At 41.7% G+C, this 19,673-nt stretch overlaps 1 protein-coding gene across 2 annotated transcripts in view; it reads right to left on the bottom strand.

Annotated features, from left to right (window-relative positions):
* Positions 1-19,673, bottom strand: part of inaD (inactivation no afterpotential D) — a 120,567-nt gene that overhangs the window by 45,174 nt on the left and 55,720 nt on the right. For both annotated transcript variants that reach the window (XM_067773642.1, XM_067773641.1), the window contains exons 7-11: positions 13,167-13,257; positions 12,719-13,074; positions 12,493-12,645; positions 12,331-12,402; positions 11,004-11,115 (exon numbers count right to left, since the gene is read on the bottom strand). In XM_067773642.1, the coding sequence (XP_067629743.1) occupies positions 11,004-11,115; positions 12,331-12,402; positions 12,493-12,645; positions 12,719-13,074; positions 13,167-13,257 (784 nt within the window). The remainder of the gene's footprint in view (positions 1-11,003; positions 11,116-12,330; positions 12,403-12,492; positions 12,646-12,718; positions 13,075-13,166; positions 13,258-19,673) is intronic.

Genomic DNA, 19,673 nt, shown 5'->3' with positions numbered 1-19,673 from the left:
TCTCGCGATATTTTCAATGAACGTTGTAGCCAGGGCACGGGGAAGACGTTCTTACTCTGGGGTAAGTGACGGCTGACTGCGCCTAGGTTGCGGGAGGCTAGGTCCTAAGTGCTGTTGGGGCCCTGAACCGATGTCCTTGGGTAAGCATCGGGATACCCGGTGTAGTTAGGCGTGCAGCCTGGCAACATGGCACGATAAACCCCATTGGGGGATTACCGTCGCTGAGACCAGAACATCTAGGAAAGTGGCACTGTCCAAGACAGGAACTGCGTTGGGCAGATATCGCAAGCATATATATTCTGTGGTGGCAAACGGTGCACAAGTTGATAGGGACTAAGAGTATGTTTCCCTGACCTACTCGTGTGCTAGCGCCGGAAAGATGGAGGGGGAGGGGGGAGAAGACGGGGGTGGGGGCCGGTGCTCGGCATTTCTACCTATCCTGCTATGGCGATTGTAGTTATGGGTTGGAGCAGCCGTGTGAGCTGGTGGCGCGCAAGTATCAGCGGCTACTTTTTGTGGCTTGCTGAGCAGCGGAGCTGATAGAAAGTAGTGGGGAGGGGCTAAAACGCAGTCCCACAGCAAGGATATGCTGGGAGGATGATGTGATAATACTGAAATGATAGCCCCTGGTAGAACCGGCTGCCTTGGGAAGCGCCCAATTGTCCTCGCACGGGAGTCCAGGAAACTTGCTGTTTAAACAGGAAATAAGGGTGTTAGAGGCGTTAGTTCCACATCGTATTTGAAAAGATGGTTGGTGTCATGTGGCGACACGTTACAAGTAGGACTTACATTAACTATGACGGGGTTGTTTCTGGATAAGTAAGAGTTTAATCATATACAGTATGCAGATGGAAGTTCAGCTAGAGTGACGCTCGTCCCTATGGGGAGGTTGCTTTCTTCAATTGCAGGTTCAGGGTGTTTGTCTTTGAGAACGGTAGGTAGGTAGGTTGAACTGGCCGGTCCATGAGGACCTCACATAGACTGGTTGAGTCCGTAGTGTTACCAGAAGTTTGTTTTAACGACCAAACTGAAAAACTCTATCAAAAACCAGGACCTATGTTATAAAATAACTCCGTCCTCTTGGCAAATACTAGAAGCTTCCTAGGACTTAAGCCACTTGCTGCTTCTAGATCTGACAGCTGTATCACTCCTAATAGCTGGAGTCTTAGCCTGGCAAGTGCAGGGCACGAGCACAGAACGTGCTCGATCGTTTCCTCCTCCAACCCGCACTTCCTACACCTGCTATCACTGACCAAGCCTAATTTAAAGGCATGTGACGCCAGAAGGCAGTGTCCAGTCAGAATACCCGTCATGAGTCTACAGTCCTCTCTTTTTAATGATAGAAGCAACTGTGTTAGTCTAAGGTTGTAAGACCTACACATAATCTTCGACACTTTACAGCCCCGCGCTTGAACCCACGCCTTTTCTGCTTGGTCGATCATGTGCACCTCTCGCATTCGCTTAATCTCGCCCAATCTAATTGGGACGTCTACGGAGCAAGCTTCAAGGGATGCGCCCTTTTTAGCTAATTCGTCCGCTTTTTCATTCCCATCTATTCCCATATGCCCTGGGACCCAATATAGATGTATGCTTCTCCCTGTCCCGATTCTCTCCAGAGACTGCTTACACTCTAACACGCATTTAGATGCTGTGCTATGCGAGATTATTGCCTTAATTGCTGCTTGACTGTCAATATAAAAGTTAACACGGTTGCAGCTTAAGCTATTCTCTTCCAGGGTTTCTACTGCTTTGGTTACGGCTAATATTTCCGCTTGGAAAACGCTACAGTAATCCGGCAGCCTGTAGGATCTGCTTAATTCCGGATCAGCGCAGTATACCGCAGACCCTACTCCTTCCACTATTTTGGAACCATCGGTGTACACATGTATCGCCTCGTCCGCCATTTGCGCACCCTTGCGCCAACCGTCCACCTCTATTGTGGCCTTAAGATCTCCCTCAAAGTGCAGGTAGAGAATTATGTAGTCTGTTCGTCTTGTGACTGAGGACGCTATACTACTATGGCCATATGGTCGGCGCTCAAGCTGCCCCGAAGCATCGAGCCTGGTTGCGGTCGTTAACGCTTTGTTCTTTGCTACCAGGTCTACAGGTGGAATGTGCAGAATGGCATACAGTGCAGCCGTCGGGGTTGTTTTCAGGGCTCCCGTAATGCAAAGCATCGATAGTCTGCATACCCCCTCTAATTTTTTGAGGTATGTTGTTTTTTGTGTGGCTTTCCACCAAACAAGAACTCCATAGTATAGAATAGGGCTTACAATCGCTGTAAAAACCCAATGAGAAAGAGAGGGCGATAGGCCCCACGTACACCCCAGCATTCTTTTACATGCATAGAGTGCCGTTGAGGCCTTCTTGACCCTCTCCTCCAAGTTGAGCTTCCATGACAGCTTACTGTCTAGGATGATTCCTAGATATTTTGTGCAAGGTTTCTCCTGTAAGGTCACCGCTCCTAATTTAGGCCTGGTCCAATTTGGGACCTTGTACCTCTTTGTAAACAAGACCATATCCGTCTTCTCCGCATTGACTTTCAGCCCGACATTAGATGCCCAGGTATGAATATCCCGAAGCGCCCGATCCATCAAAGAACTAATCGTTGGAAGGCATTTTCCACTTATGACAATTGCAACGTCATCTGCGTAAGCCGTAAGTTTTACGGGTCCCTCATCGAATTGCCTGAGCAGTTGGTTGATGACCAGTGTCCACAGCAGAGGTGATAGCACCCCTCCCTGCGGCGTGCCCCTGTCCACTGATTTCGTGGCCTCGTACAATCCCCATTGTGATGTAATCTTTCTGCAATTTAACATGCAGCCGATCCATCTGATTCAGGCAGGATGTACTTTAATGTAATTAAGACCATCCATAATCGCCCATTTTGCAACATTATTGAAAGCCCCGGCAATGTCCAAGAAGACTCCTAGAGCATACTCCTTATATTCCAGGGATTTCTCTATGCTTATTACCACCCTATGCAATGCGGTGTCTACCGACTTGCCTTTGGTGTACGCATGCTGTGTTGTGGAGAGCAGCTTTTCATCCACGTTGGACTTTATGTACACATCTATCAGCCTCTCAAAGGTTTTGAGCAGAAATGATGTTAAGCTAATGGGTCTATAGTCTTTGGGATACACGTGACCGATCTTCCCCGCCTTTGGTAGAAAAGCTACACGAGCAGTTCTCCAAGAGTGCGGTACATGATTCAGTCTTATGCACCCATCGAATATTATTTTAAGCCATTCCACGACCGCCCTACTTGAGACTTGTAGCATGGCCGGGAATATACCATCTGGGCCCGGAGATTTAAACTTAGAAAACGTCTTCACTGCCCACTCGATCTTGGTATCGGTCACCAAGCCCGGCACCACTAGCTCTGTAATCGAAGTGTGAGTGATGTCTGCTGGTTCTTCTAAACCGTCTCCCGATGGGAAATGTGTATCGAGAAGCCCCTCAAGGGATTCCTCACTATCACGTGACCATTCCCCGTTCTCTTTCTTTATTAGTCCCTGGACTATGTTTCCCTTTGCTAGGACTTTTTTCAACCGTGCTGTTTCACTGGAGCACTCTATGTCCGTACAGAAACTTTTCCATGAGTTTCTCTTCGCCCTGGTAATTTTACGCTTGTAGATCCTCAGTAGATCCCTGTACTCGTCCCGACACGCTTCGCTTTCCGCGGTCTTTGCGAGTTTAAACATTTCTTTTACCTGTCTTCTTAGAAGACTCAGCTCATTGCTCCACCATGGCGGCTTTGCTTTTCCTCTGAATCTTCTTAGAGGGCAAGCTTTGTTATACGCAGTCATAAGCGTCCTTGTTAGGAATTCATTCGACTCCTCCAGTTCCTCTACATTAGCAACCTCTTTGGGTTGTCCCAGTTTCGTTTCTACATGTTTCTGGAATTTAGTCCAATTCGTTGCCCTAGGGTTTCTAAAGGTTCCTCCCTTCTCTACCCTCTTTAGTGGGATGCTGAAGCTTATATACGCATGGTCGGAGAAGGATGGTCTATCGAGAACCATCCAATCATACCTTGATATATCACGCTCGGAGCTCAATGTAATATCCAGAACATTGCTGGATGTTGGACCAATGTATGTAGGAACATTTCCCCTGTTGGCTATCTGCAAATTGGTTTGCAGGATGTAACAAAATAGAGATTCGCCTCTCTCGTTCGTATCCGCTCCTCCCCACGCATTGTGGTGCGCATTTGCATCTGCGCCTATGACCAACCGCCCTTTGCGCCCTTCCTCCTGTACTAGACTTTTGCACTCCATCGGTGGAACCTCCGCAGCATGGGCCATGTAGCAGGACGCCAGGATAAATGCCTGCTTGTTCTTTTGCTCAACGGCCACCGCTACGAGATCCTCGGTGGTGTAATTAGGCAGCATATATGAATGCAGCTGTTTCCTTACCATTACTACAGCTCGCACCCGTCCTTCCGTTTGTGCGTAGTAAACGCCAAACCCGCGCGCGCTAAGTCCAGAAACCTTTCCTCCCGATGAGAGCCACGGCTCCTGGATCAGTGCCACGTCAAACGAACCCTCCTCAAGGGTTAGGAGGAGTTCGCTCGACGCCACTTTACTGTGTTGGAGGTTTATCTGTAGGACTCGCAGCACCATTGGGCTGTTTGTCCCCCTCCAGCACCTTCGTCTTGACGTCGTCGTCCTCCTCTTGCCCTTTTGGTTTAGAGTATTCGAGGCCCCCTTCAGCCCCTCGTGAATGTTGTGCCGTGTGTTCCTCTGTACGAGTCACAGCACCATTTAGCGGTTGGTCCTCTTCTAGCACGTTCGTGGTGACGTCGGGGACCTCCACCTGTCTTTTTTCCCTTAGGCTTCTGAGGTCCTTTTCGACTTCGCCCACTTCCAGCGTGTTAGGATTTTTATCCTCGGGACTTCTTTTCCTGAGTCGCATGTAAATTTTGCCAAGCTGCGTGTACAAAATATCCTCCGCCTGCTTGTTTATTTGGAAGATGTAGAACTGACCATCCTCGGTAGGCCGAGATACAGTAAGTACCTTCCAATCCTGTGTCGGTATGTTCGGATTCTGATTCTGCAGAAGTCGCAGTGTATCCTCCGACTTCATCACGCATGGTATCCATACCTTAACTTTTGGTACCGTGGGAATTTGCGCTTTATCCACCACCTCAAACCGCGCATTCGTGCCTTGCCTTTGGAGGTTTGGAACGACTTCCTCCAGCCACCGCAAGCTCGCGATGTTGTCGCACGCTATCATCTTCACACCATTATACCATCCCCCCGAATCAAAGGTTGGAAGGGGCTTACTTGGTTGTTCCCGCATCATCTTAAGCATTAAGCTAATAAGCTCCCTTTCCACAGATCTCCACCTTTCAGTAGTCATTTGTCCGAACGGACTGCTACGATCAGCCAGCGCCACAGTCAGTGACTGCTTTGCCACATCACTCATCTTCTCGGGAAAAGCAGGAGTCTTAGTGTTATCTCCCTTTGGAACCTCCGAGAACACCGGAGTCTTCGCGTTAACTCCCTTTAGCGCCTCCGAGAAAGCCGGAGTCTTAGCGTTATCTCCTACTTCCGTAGTTGGAACTTCCCTCTGACTGGCAGCTTTCGAGGTAGTTGCTACCTCGCTATTGGAACCCATCTGTCTTACAGCTTTGGGCCTACTTGTCTTGTCTATGCGACTGCCCTGCCTCGCGGCTCTAGGACTGGGTCCTTTCTGCCTCTTGAAAGCAGGCTTGTCGCCTTCTGCCGAACGTTGCCTCTTCATTCTGCCATTCGACGCTTCTTCCTCCTCGTACCGGTTGCAGAACCGAGGGTTTCTCGCAGCAAACCTTTTGAACTGCCTTCGACCTACTTCTACCGCTTCATGGGCCCATTCCAAGCGCTCGATCTCCACTTCTGTTGGGTCGACCACTGCTCCCAAGCGTTGTACAATTCTTAGTGCTGCACGGTACTGCGAGAGAGCTCTTTTACTTCCTCTGCTCCGTACCCTTCTCCACTCTTCTACTCCGTTTTCATTTGTGTGCTTCTCCAACACGGAGTTCATTGAATCAGCACTACTCTCGCTCCCCGAGTCCGACGCATCGCTTAATTCGTATTTGTCGTCCTTGGATTGCGACTCAGTCCTCCTCTTTACATCCTCCTTTTTACATTCAGGTAATGAGTTGTTCACCTTGGTCGTACGACCACCTGCCCGACAAGGCGGGCTCAGCGGTCCAGTATTATATACGGGGAAAGAACCGTCCGCCACAGCAGCGCCCCTTACTGCGGTAAGGCCATAAATACTTCCCGAGATGGCCCGGTATCGGGAAGGCTCCGTTCGAATACAGCCGAATTTATCCCCTGGCTGCAAATCGTCCAATAGGCACGGTCCGCATAACACCCAGGATTAGGGGGTTGGCAGTTCTTGGTCACCGACATCCCGCCGCCCTCCTATGAGGCGAAACGGAGTAGATGTCAGTTCTAAACAGCTCCGCCTCATAGTCGGGCGCTATGGAGTTCGGCTAAGCCCTCACACCAACGACAAGGTGCCTACCCTAGTGAGGGGTTTGAGAACGGGTTCACCGGCAATTTTCGGCATAGTGATCCGACAACTGTTTGAGAACGGGTTCACCGGCAATTTTCGGCATAGTGATCCGACAACTGTTTGTGGATGTTTCTGGAGGATATTTCATGCTCCTTTTTTCATACGGCTAAGTGCCGCATTTCTTCACAGTGCTTATAGAGATGACTTCTTAAGTTCCCATTACAACCACAACAACTTAAGCTTTAGGAAGGGGGCCTCTTCAATCAGATGTCTGTTGGTAGTTGTGGTTTCTGGGTATTCAAGAGAAACTTTCTTTAGCACTTCATTTCCGTCACAAATGGGGAGTACTCTCGCCTTACTGTGTATATATATGGTGGTCTGGGGACATAAGAAGACAGCCCGTAGTGGTTCTGAAGGCGGTGCCACTTTTGTTTAATCTTTACATATCGAATCTGTCTTCCCGCTGCACGGTAATGGCGACCCCGAACTCCTCATGGATCTAGGAGGTGGGAGGGCGGGATGGCCTAGAAGGTCGCATGTGGTCATAACAAATCGTTCCCGAGATGGTCGGGCTTGGTACCGGAACGTACCGGATCTGCATCCGGCAAAGGACCAACAACTCGATAATACTCCCAAGGCCTTCGGGGAGTGTCCTTATCGCTACAACAACAACAACAACACGATAATGGCAAAAGGTCCCAGCCCATCCGTTGATGATCTATGCTATAAGAAAAACAGATATCTCCCTAGCCTTTCATTTTTTTCACAACGCGAAATCTGACACTGTCACCAACCAAATCCTCGGCGACCTCTGACGTCTGTAGTTCACATATTGCATTAAACTGATTCACCATTTCTGACCACAATATAAAAATGACATTCGATCACGGATCGTATGTCACGATACGGCCCCAGGTCTTACAGTAACGTGCTGTATCAAAAGCTTTTGATACGTCTAGCGCTACGAGTACTGTTCTATTGTAGGGTTCTTGATGCAGTCCTCAATTTATTTGTGTTTTGATGGCGTTTAGCGCGGTGGTGATGCTATGTAACTTTCAGAGGCCATGCTGATGATTAGCAATTCACAGATTTGCGGTGAAATAAAGGAGCAGGATACTTCAATTGTCTTGGCTATTGACGATAGGAGAGATATGAGCTAACGTTAGCTGGTTTCCCAGGCTTACGTATCGGTACCACCCTCGCCATTTTATAGTTTTCAGGCAGGGATGCCGAAAGTATTTTAATCAATCATAGCCAACTTTAAAGGCATCGACATGGAAATCCCGCCTGGGCTTATTGCGTGTGCGTCTGTTGGCCTACCGTCTAGATTTGTCGACAAAGGAATTCATGCATATCGGCAGCAGCAAGCGCTGGCGCATATTTTTTTTTTTTTTTATTTCTTTGATACCTATCATAATTTTTCGCGTAATCCCCACTGAATGCCATCTGGCGCTGTACGATTTGTTTCAGCTAGTACGCCATCTAGCCAAGAGTAAACAGCAGCGGCGAGAGAACGCAGCCTTGGCGAACGCCTTTGGTGATGTTAAACTTGGAGCTTGATTTTTGCTTGAATCTAACGCTGTAATTTGCGATGTTGTATAGATCCATTATTAGCTTAATAATTACATCCGGTACTCCGTGATGCCGCAGCGCACTCCAAATAGCGCTTCTATGTATCGTTTCGAAAGCACGTTCAAAGTCCACAACGAGTACATAAAGAGGCGATTGCCATTCAGCCGATTGCTCGATGATTATACGCAATGAATTAATATGGTCAACACATGACCGTTGAGGTCTGAAACCAATTTGCTGATCTCGCAAGCGTGTATTCAGCGTCGGCGCGATTCTCTCCAAAGTAATGAAAGCAAGTAATTTTTGGATGGTGTTAAGGAGAGTAATTCCCCTCCAGTTTTTGCAGATGTTAAGATCTTCCTTTTTTGGAATAGGTATGGTATCGCCTTCTTTCCAGTCCTCCGGCATTATTCCTGCCTCCCAGGCGCAGCGTAAAACGGGTTATAACACTTCCGACAGACACGAGGCACCGTGCTTGAACAATTCCGCCGGTATGCCATCGGGACCTGCAGTTTTATTTCTTTTTAATTTCTTAATTGCTGCAGCTATTTCAATTACTGATAGTGGACGCTCGGACGAAATATTTCTGTTTGGGTTGTGTACACTTCCGAGCCTCAGTGGATCGCTGTTTTCCGCTATTGGGAGCGCTGTTACTTCGAAAAACTGTTGCCACCTTTCAGTTTGTTGCTCATCCGAGGTCAATACGCTTCCATCCTCACCCCTTAACGGTGGAATGTTCTGTCTATTTCCAGTTAATTGTTTTGTTTTGTCGTAAACCAGGCATGCTTAACGAACGAAACGACATCATTTCGTTACGGTAATCAACGCTAATAAACGAAACGAAGTCACTTCGTTAATTTGACGTTCTTAACGTTAATAAACGAAACGAAGTGACTTCGTTTCGTTTATTAGCGTTGATTATCGTAACGAAATGATATCGTTTCGTTCGTTAAGCATGCCTGTCGTAAACTATGCGCAAATTTCCAGCGCAAGCAGCAGATTCGGCGTCTGATGCTACGTTGTTGGCGTATCTTCTTTTGTCTCTCTTGGCCATCTACTTTACTTCCCTTTCAGCTTCGTTATATCGTCGAGGTATCCTATGTCTTTCGTCGGCGCTGTTTACGCGTTGCAGGTCAAGCTTTAAGACTGACGTTTCTTAATGCAATCCAACGTGTCATCACTCAACCACGGTTTTTTGTTTGACTTTAAGGTTCCCACCACTTCTCTGGCGGTTTTTGTACAAGCTTCGCCTATTTGTGTTTTTTTTTTGTTTTTCATCCGATTTATCATCGAAGGCGATGGATATTTTGGTATTATGTTAAGTCAGGCTTGAGAGGGACTTTAAGGTTGACCAAAGTTTACCTAGCTAGTGTTTGTCTACAAGCTTTCTGATGCACAGACTTATGTCCCTGATTTGATGGTCATGAGGGTTTTGCTGTCATACAAGGTCATCTATCTCTCCCTAAATTTACGGCCTCCATTGGAAAGTGTGGCCGGGTTTCCGGAATTTTCCCAGCGGGAATTAAACGAGCCGACGCGGATTCACCTCTACTGTCTGCTTGTAAATCGGAATGCTACAGACCGTGGTCAGCATTAACATCGCCACGAATAATGCGGTTTTCACCAGCGAGAATGCCACTGATATCAGGTCAATATCCACTAGGGCAGCAGGTGACAGCAGAGATATAGTTGATGATGATATCTAAATTCGCAACGCTTGAGCGGACAGATATTCATTGACGTTCCAAGAAACTGTCTCTGTGGCCGATGTCGGGATCAAATAGAGTATACTGCATAGAGTGATAAATGATAGTCAGCTTCCCCTTACCCACGCGAGCCGAGCTCTATTACAAATATGCACGTATCATACACATACATATATAGCAGGCGAAGCTCTGGCAACCCGAAGTTCCTCGTAAAACTAGGGGTTGGGGGACGGGATGGCCTAGAAGATTCAGTGTGGTCATATTAGTATTTTAATATAATTAAATAAAATATGCGGTTGCTGCATCAGCGGCTTGTTATTAACCGTTCCCGAAATGGTCAGGCTAGTACCTCAATGGTGCTTGTTGCCGGAGCGTACCGGATCTTTATCCGGTGAAGGACCCAAAACCTTCGGCGAGTGTCTTTATCGTTAATACTACAACAACAGCAACCGATGCCTGCCGGTCACTCAAAAATTTGTGGAGAATTATTCCTTTCGAATACACTGAATACAAAAATTTCACGGAAAACAAACAACGCCTGGTTATAAATCTGTTGGAATGAAAGTCCTAGCTGATCCTTTTTGAAAAGGCAATGGGAGACACCCTTTGCTTTTGTGCGCGTCTGCTGACCTGCTGTCTGTATTGTCAACCGCGGCATGCGCTCGCGGTAACACTTTATCGCCAAAAACGATGGGCATTTTGTCACGTGGAAACAAAGCCAAACTGGTAGTTTCCTTGGACTACCATTATATTGATACATATTGACAATTTGTGAGTGTTCGCACCTATTGGGTAGGGCTAACACTGCTACAACAACAAAAACATGTACTTGAAAGTCACATTTTTATCCTGCTAAAGTTTTCTGTGCTGTATGTCGTTGGATTATTCCGTCAAGTCTCGAATTAGCAGAACGAAGTACTTTTGCAACAACAAAGACGGTAAATTAAACAAGAGAAGTCAGTTAAAATGTGAGAATGGAGCCAAAAAATCTCGCTAGTTTCTATTTGTTAGCGTGTTCACCGGAATGCGAACCATACATCGGTAGTTAATGAACTCACTATAAGCCCTAAATGAATCAGCCTATACAGTACAATAGTCTACACCTGCATATTCTGATAAACATGACTATGGAGAAAAAGAAAGAAAACGTGCAAGAGGAATTAAATAAGTTTTTAGTTTCACGGAAGTTTTCCGAACCCTTTTATGTTCAATGATTTTTACCTTCTTTTTTCTTTTCCGCAGCCTCTCTTTCAGCTTTCAGAGCTTCTTCAGATTTGAGTGTCAGCAAAACTAGCGTTACTATGCCCTCGGCCCGCCTTATTAAAGCTACTGCCTAAGAAAAAAAAAATAAGTAAATAAGTTATAATCATTTGTATTTTTAATTTTGCATTAAAATAAGTATTAAGATATTGTAGAATTTTCATTCCCATCACAATTGCCCTTTGTTGACCTTTCTGTAACGTCGTTTTAAAATAGTAGTTTGTTTTTAGACCACAAGTATCCCGTGGCCTAATTTCAAAATATTTAGGGTATAAGTATTGTGTATTTTTGTTTCCGAAAGCAGCAGAGGGGAGAGCTCATTTTAAAAGAGATTGCAACTAAATTTGTGGAAGGTCATAAACCGTACGAAAAAAATGCATATGTTATTTGGTAGATAAGTAAAACATTAAAAAATGAACTACATATGGAAAATTTCATTGAAACGGTAGCGACACTTTTGTGTAAAACTTTCATAATTTTTAATGGAATTGTCAAAGTAGTGATTGATTTGTAAAAAAGTAATTAGTAGTGCCCAGGAAAGCTCAACGAAGGGAGTTACGCTCGCGACATACATAAATTTCATAAATAATATGGAACTCATTTCCATACGATACACCGTAAAATTTTCCCACTAAACTCATCCAAACCATCTTAGAATAAAGAAGTTTTTCTAAGCGATGTACATTACCAATTCACTTCAATTTCTTCGTCTCTTTTGTATATAAACCAGATGACCGGATGTCGACCTAACTCAGTTGACCTGCCCATGTAGTCAACATACGACGCTTGTGAGGGAAATTTGAGGAGCAGCGCCAAAAATTATAATTGATAAAATAAAGTACGATTTACATATAAAGCAATATTCACTTTTTTTCAACAATTAAAACATATTGTTTTCCGGTGATTAACTTCCAGGTTCGATGTGCTTCAAATATGTGTTTCATTAGTAATTTTTAAACTACCTATATTAATTGTTATGGAACTCAATGCAAAATACATAATTTTGTTTGCATTTTCCCAAAAGAATAAAATTTTTAAAATTAATCTGTTAATAACAAAACCTGCGATATTAACATGCCATATTTTTCAATTATTTGTGACCCGGTCTATGAAAAGGTGGCTTATGACTCAAAAAAGAAATTGCGAGAAACAGCTGTTAAAGATAAGCAATGCATTTTTTCAGTTTCTTAGTAGTAGTAATTTTTTTTGAGTCATAAGCCCCCTTTTCATAGGCCGGGTCACATTTAGTGATCATCTATCGTAATTTTATAAAACAGCTCGGACTCACCTCATCATAATTCGATTCTAAAGTGACATCCTTGTTGACAGCAAGTAACATATCGCCCACCTTTATACCTGCCTGTGCGCACATACATAGTACAACAAAAACAGCAATAAAATATTAATACACATTTTAGCAACAATAAAACATTAAACAGTAAAATATTACCGCTACAGCATTGGATTCTTCACGTAAATCTGATACAAATATACCATTGCCAACTTCCACATGTTTTCCGTAAATAACCATAATACCTAGGAAGCCTTCTTTTTTAATTTGTATCGAACGAGCGTTTGGATACAGTTCGAATAAGAATTTCGTCTAAACAAAAATAAACAAATACCGTTAAAATAATAAATCAATTATGTCCTTACACACAAATTGTGATACGTACATCATCTACTTCTCTTGGGAACTTCTTTATGGGCTTCACGGATATGCCTTCATCATTGTCTTTTCTGCGGGATGTAATGAGCACAATTTTCTCGGAGTCAATATTTTTAAATATAACGGAAGCATTTAAATGGCATCTATTCTGGAGAACATTGCCATTAACTTCGAGTATCTCATCACCTGCTTTTATATCTAGTGATGCTAGGGGTCCATTAGCATTAATGCCAGCAACAAAACAAGCCATTTTTCTCCTGTCCGTATGTCCGGCCAATGCCAGACCTAACGAAGTGTTTGGTGCACGCGTTACCTCAACTTTGCGCAAGTCTTTCATCAAATTATAACGTTTCTTAATCTTCGCTGCAGTAACAAAATATATATATATATATGTATATATATGTATAATACATACAAACACATTAAAGGAGGTTTTTTGAGGTTGGCTTATATACCTATTGTGTATCCAAATTCATCGGGTTGTTCCTTATCTCTTTCCTTTTCCTGCTTGTTAAGCTTGCAGTTACCAGCAGATGCTCGATCGATCTGTATTGATCATCGAAAAATATATTACAAAGTTATACAGCACTATAAATATTGGGAAATATACATACATATTTTTGCGAGTGGAAGGTTGTGCTTTGAGGGAAATATTTATAGTTACGGAACAATGCTCAATTCCTAATCCTAGGACTTCAGAGCACAGAACAACAGGTCTTCTTAAAAGGCAAGTGAAATTCAGGGGGGAAATTGACATATTCGGCTCGACAGGGCTGGATAAAGTTGGACATATGAAGTAAATAATGCTTGTATGAGAACATTTGCGTTTACGTACATATGGAATGTTCCAAACCTTTATGAGGTTGGGTATCTTGTTGTAGAAGCTGAGGAAGGGATACATGTCATAACCCCGACAAGACATATTTTTGACAACTTTCTAAAATCATAACTATACACAATATAGCCAGGCTAAAATACAGATATCCTTTTAAAAATCTTTTATATAAAAGTGGGCGTGGTCCTTAACCGATTTCGTTAATTTTTCTTCAAAGCACTCCTTATAGTAAAGGCAACCTCTCTGCCGAATTTTTTTACGATAGGTTTAACGATTTTTGATTTATGATTAATAATATTTGTAAAATTGATTTTATCACAAGTGGGTGGTGCCACGCCCATGTTAAAAAAAGTTCTTCAAATTTTTAACAAGAGTCTCAATATCAGTCCACACGTCAAATTTCAACATTCTAGGTGTATTATTTACTAAATGATCAAGTTTTTTGTGTTTTCCAAAATTTTATATATATAATAAGTGGGCGTGGTTATCATCCGATTTCGCTCATTTTCAATACCAATCCATTCTGGGTCCAGATAAGATCGTGTACCAAATTTGGTGCAGATATCTCAATATTTTATTTAATAATTTGGGAAAAATTTAAACAACGTGACATCAGGACGGACAAGGTCACGTTGTTTAGATTTTTCCCAAATTATTAAATAAATTATAAAATTAAAAAATTGCTTCAAATAAATGTTTTCATACATTTGAAAAAAAAGCAATATGGGCAATCCCCGATTATTAAAATCATCTCAATATTTACTTAAATTATCGTGTTAACGGACAGACGGACGGATGTACGGATGGACGGACGGACATGGCTCAGTCAAATTTTTTATCTATCTCGATTCCTTTATACCTATACAACCAACCGTTATCCAATCACAGTTATAATACCCTGTGTACGAGTACAGCTGGGTATAAAAACAACAAGGCCGCGGGCGCTGATAGACTGCTATTGAAATGCATCAGCTTCTATGCAAAATATGGTGGTCGAGTGCATGCCCGACGATTGGAATCTAAGTGTTCTTTGCCCAGTCCACAAGAAAGGGGATACTGCAAACTGCGCCAACTATCGCGGAATCAGTTTCTTAATATCGCATATAAGGTCCTGTCAAGTGTATTTTGCGAAAGATTGAAGCCCATCGTGAATCGGGTGATTTAACCTTATCAGTGCGGCTTCAGACCTGGTAAGTCTACCATCGACCAGATCTTGAAAAAAAAAACCGCGAAAAAAGAGTCGAGACACATCCTCTTCTTTCATTTTAAAGCCGCTTTCGACCGCACGATAAGGAGCTGCTATGTCTGAATTTCGTTTCCCAGAGAAACTTATATGGATATACAAAATGGCACAGGTTTCAGACAGCGTGACCCCCTATCGTGCGATTTCTTTAATTTGATGCTGGAGAAAATTATACTAGCTGCAGAACTTAACCGCTCTGGAACAATATTGTATAAAAGCGTGTAATTAGGCATATGCTGATGACATTGATAACAAACTGGAAAAGAATGGTAAAGATGGGTTTGATGGTGAATGAGGACAAAACGAATTACCTGCTGTCATCGAGCAAAGAGTCAGCGCATATGCGCCTTGGCAACCACGCTACTGTTGGCAGCCATAATTTCGAAGTAGTAAAAGACTTCGTTTATTTGGGAATCAGCATTAACACTAACAACAACATCAGTTCTAAAATCCAGCGAATAATCACTCTTTCCAATAAATTCTACTTTGGACTAGGTAGGCAATTGAAAAGTGAAGTCCTCTCTCGCTAAACGAAAATCATTCTCTACAAGACAAATACCCGTCCTGCTATTGGTGCAGAAGCATGGACCACGGCAACATCAGATCAAGCGGCTGTGGGAATGTTCGAGAGAAAAGTTCTTCGAAAGATTTATGGACCTCTACGCGTTGGCGATGGCGACTACCGAAGAAGATTTAATGATGAGCTGTACGAGCTTAACGCAGACATCTAAATAGCCCAGCGAATTAAAACGCAGCGGCTACGCTGGCTAGATCCTGTTATGCGAATGAAAGATGACTCTCCGGCTAAGAAAGTGTTTTTATCGCCTATGGAAGCAGAGGAAGAGGGCGGCCCCCACTCCGCTGGAACGACCAGGCGGAAAACGGTTTAAGCCCCCTTGGTGTGACCAATTGGCGCCAGTTAGCAGAGCGAAGAAGCGAAGCACATTTCCATACCATACTGTTAAATTTTCCCGCTAAATTCAATAATGCTGTCCATACCGTATCAAAGTTCGAATTTGTTTTTTGTTGATACAACATTCAAAGAAAAAATAGTTCTTAACCCGTTTAGATTTATTACCCTGAAGGGAAGTCTGTAATTAGTGATCCAAATTTTTGGTTCCGTTATAGACCTAAAATAATAAATAAGTACTAACTAGTTCGATTATAATTAGATTTTTTCTAATTCAAAAATCGAAAATTTGGGTTTTCATATTTCATCTCTGTGCAGCAAAAAAGTGCGCGCAATGACACATGGAAAGTTTGCTGTCGAAAAGCTGCTCACGAAGCAGATAGCTGATGACTACTCCACTCGATTCTCACACCGAGAGCTATCTTCGACCTAACGATATGATCGAGCACTGGGAGTATATTTCTCTCTGATTACTGGTACGATGAGGAATGACGCACTGCCTCGAAAAAGAAGAACGCTGCGTACAAGCGCGGCAACGCGCAGTATATCGTGTGGTGAACAAAGAAGAGAGACGCCTATTTAGGAAACAAACGTGAGGCGGAAGATGCTTCAGATGCTGGCTGATGGAAATAGTGCAAAAAAAAAACACAGCGGATGACGAAAGGTTTCAAGCCCAGGCAGGATTCTGCAGGAACAATTATGGCGACATGGTGACGGACATACAGAGTGGGCATTAGTTTTGGAGGGAACACTTCTCTTCATTGCTAGCTAGTGTAGCATTATGCATTATGCCCTCCTATGCCAATGCGTTTGTAGCCTTATGCATTATGATCTTCTATGCCAATGCATTTCAACATCATATACAAATGCCGACGGCAAGGCCCATATCCGGTTACATTTAACTGCCGCATTGACCAATTCGTTAATAGCGTGACCGAACGTCAATGACAGTTTGTCAATGTGCCTGCCAAAATATTTATACAATGAGAAATATCTAAAATCAGGTCAAACTAATATGCTGACACAGAATGTATATGTTAGGAATATCCCTGCCAACCAACGCTACGCACTTTTTGCCATTTTCACCTCGAATTCCAATACTATCTCATATTTTTCTGAAAAATACTAACACCACCGCACTTTTGTGGGGTATTTTCCAAAATTCATACGCGCCTAAAAGTATGTGGATTATAATTATAAAAAAAATCCTAAAATAAATAGACTGATGTCATCAAAAAATGTATATTTACGCAATTTTTCAGAAATGGAAATATTTCTTAATTTTTTTTTTAAATAGTGCTTTTCGACTGCAAATATAGGTAAGTACTTTTGCAACAATAACGATTTGTTTGTCTAGAGCAGGCATGCGTAACCAACGAACCAATATCATTTCGTTACGATAACGTCAAATTAACGAAATGATTTTTTTTCGTTTTCTGCCATATCAAAACGAAATCAAATCGTTTATGTTGATTATTAATTTCAAACTATGCTGGCAAAGCTGATTAATGGCGGAGTCATTAAAGGTGAAAGCATTAGCCAAGCTGATTGCAACTTTTCCCATGAATTTTGACAGTACGAACATTTCTCAGAGTATTTTTGACATTACCCATTACCATTAACGAATTACACAAACAAATTACACGGAGTTTGTGTGTGTATGCCCGCTCGCTGTTACCACCTTACGGTTTCACCATTGCTATAGCATTACCAGCACAATTCAAACATAAAGTATCACGTTTTTGTTAACGTTTTTAACGTTAACGAAAGCTTTTCGTTTCTGTTAAAAACGAGATACAATTTATTTTGATAATTTCTTTATCGATAATATTTCGAAGTGTTTCAACGGAAACGGTGGAAATTTTTTGATAAACGATTAGCTTAACGTTAAGGTGCATCCCTGGTCTAGAGTATGGCTAAATGGGAATCTGAAGGTTGCGTCAAAGACATGAGCTTCAGCATGATTGCATAAACACGGGGTATCAGCGGAATGAGCTGGCTGCTGGATTCCTCCTGGCGATTGAAGACGTGTTATTTAATTAGTGACTTCGTACAGCAACCGCAGAGAAAGGAGCAAATTGGCGAGAATCTTTAAAAGTGGAAAGAACACAGCTTGGTAACACTGCTTCTGGTCACTGATGTTTGAAGGCCGTTGCCTTGTAAAGCGGTCAAAGAAAGCAAAAGTTTGGTTGTATATTGGATCTTGGGTCGCAGATGTAGAAGCGCCATTTGGCGAAACCAGCAAACTGCCAGGTGGAGCGTCGTTTCCGCTGTCTCGAGTTAGAACAGGTTACGGTTGACAAAGTTAGACGGCGGGCCAACAGACGCGCACCCAAGCATAAATACAGTGCGCCCCCAATTACCATCACCGCCAAAGAGGTTGAAGATGCCATCGTTCATGCTAAACCATCTAAAGCAGTATGGCCAGGCGGCATAGCCATGCCGATGCTTAAAAACCTGAGCAAAAAGGGATTTAATAATCTAGCGCATGTCTTCAACTAGTTCCTGTCCACCTTCGTCATCTCCGAAAGATTCCGGCAACGAAAATGTGGACCCGGCGATGTTCCAGAATAAGAGAATTTCGTTTTATTTCTTTTCATTTCCATATGATATATACTGTTTTCATTTCATTTTATATCATTCCGTCTCATTTCAAATAGTTTCATTGTTTTTGTTTCTTTTCCATATCATTTCATTTTATTCTATTTCATTTCACTCAATTTCGTTTCGTTCCGCCCTATTTTCATTTTATTCATATTATTTCATTTCGTTTAAATTCGTTTCAATACATTTCGTTTGATTTCATTTCGGTTCACCCAATTTCAATTCGCTTCGTTCCATTTTATTTAATTGTGTTTAGTTTAAATTTAGTTTTATTTTAATTTATTTATTGTTTTAAATTTTATTTCATTTGGTTTTTATTTTATTCTACTTTATTTTATTTCATTTTGTTCCATATTACTTCATATTAATTTCACTTAATTTCATTCCACTTGATTTCGTTTTTGTTCATATTATTTCATTTCATTCCATTTTATTTCACTTCATATTGTTCTATTTTTTTCATTTCTCTGTATTTCATATCGTTCCATATGTCATTCCATTCCATTTTGTTTCATTTCATTTTATTTCTTTTTTTTGCTTCATTTTAATTTCATACCACTCCATTTCATTTTATTTTACAATATTTTATTTTTTGTTTTATTTTGTTTTATTCTATTTTTATTTTATTATAATCTATTTTTGTTTTAATTTATCTTATTTTATTTTAATCTATTTTTGTTTTCTGTTACTTTACTTTATTTTATTTTGTTTTATTTTATTTTATTTTACTTTATATTATTTTATTTTCTTTTATTCTATTTCGTCTCATTTTATTCCATTTCATTTCATTTAATTTCTATATTTTTAATTTAATTGAATTTTGTTTCGTTTCCTTTCATTACTTTTCATTACTTTATTTAATTTAATTTTGTTGAATCTCATTTCGTTACATTTTTTGTTCATTTAGTTTTATTTCATTTTATTCCATTTCATTTCGTCTCATTTAATTTAATTCCATGTCATTTCATTTTATCTTATTTAATTTCAATTAATTTCTTTCATTTCATTTCGTTTAATATATTCTGTGTATATTTAGGTGCATTTCATATAGTTTCATATAATTTCGTTTTATTTCTTTTCATTTTCATATGATTTATATATTTCTCATTTCATTTTATATCATTCCATTTTATTTCATATAGTTTCATTTTTGTTTCTTTTCCATATCATTTCACTCTTCATTTCATTCAGTTTAATTTCAAAGTTTCATATTTTTTCGCTTCAGTTAATTTTTTGTTTCATTTCACTTCGTTCCGTTTCATTTTATTTTTTTCCATCTCACTTCATTCTTTTATATTTCATTGAATTTATTTTTCTTTTAATACGTTCCACTCGAATTTTGGTATGGCAGTTCACTTTATTTAATTTTA

The sequence above is a fragment of the Eurosta solidaginis genome, chromosome 3 (assembly GCF_040869045.1).
Source record: "Eurosta solidaginis isolate ZX-2024a chromosome 3, ASM4086904v1, whole genome shotgun sequence".
In the NCBI taxonomy this organism is placed as follows: domain Eukaryota; kingdom Metazoa; phylum Arthropoda; class Insecta; order Diptera; family Tephritidae; genus Eurosta; species Eurosta solidaginis.
The sequence above is the reverse complement of the archived record's forward strand: the minus strand, read 5'-3'. Positions and strand labels throughout refer to the sequence as shown.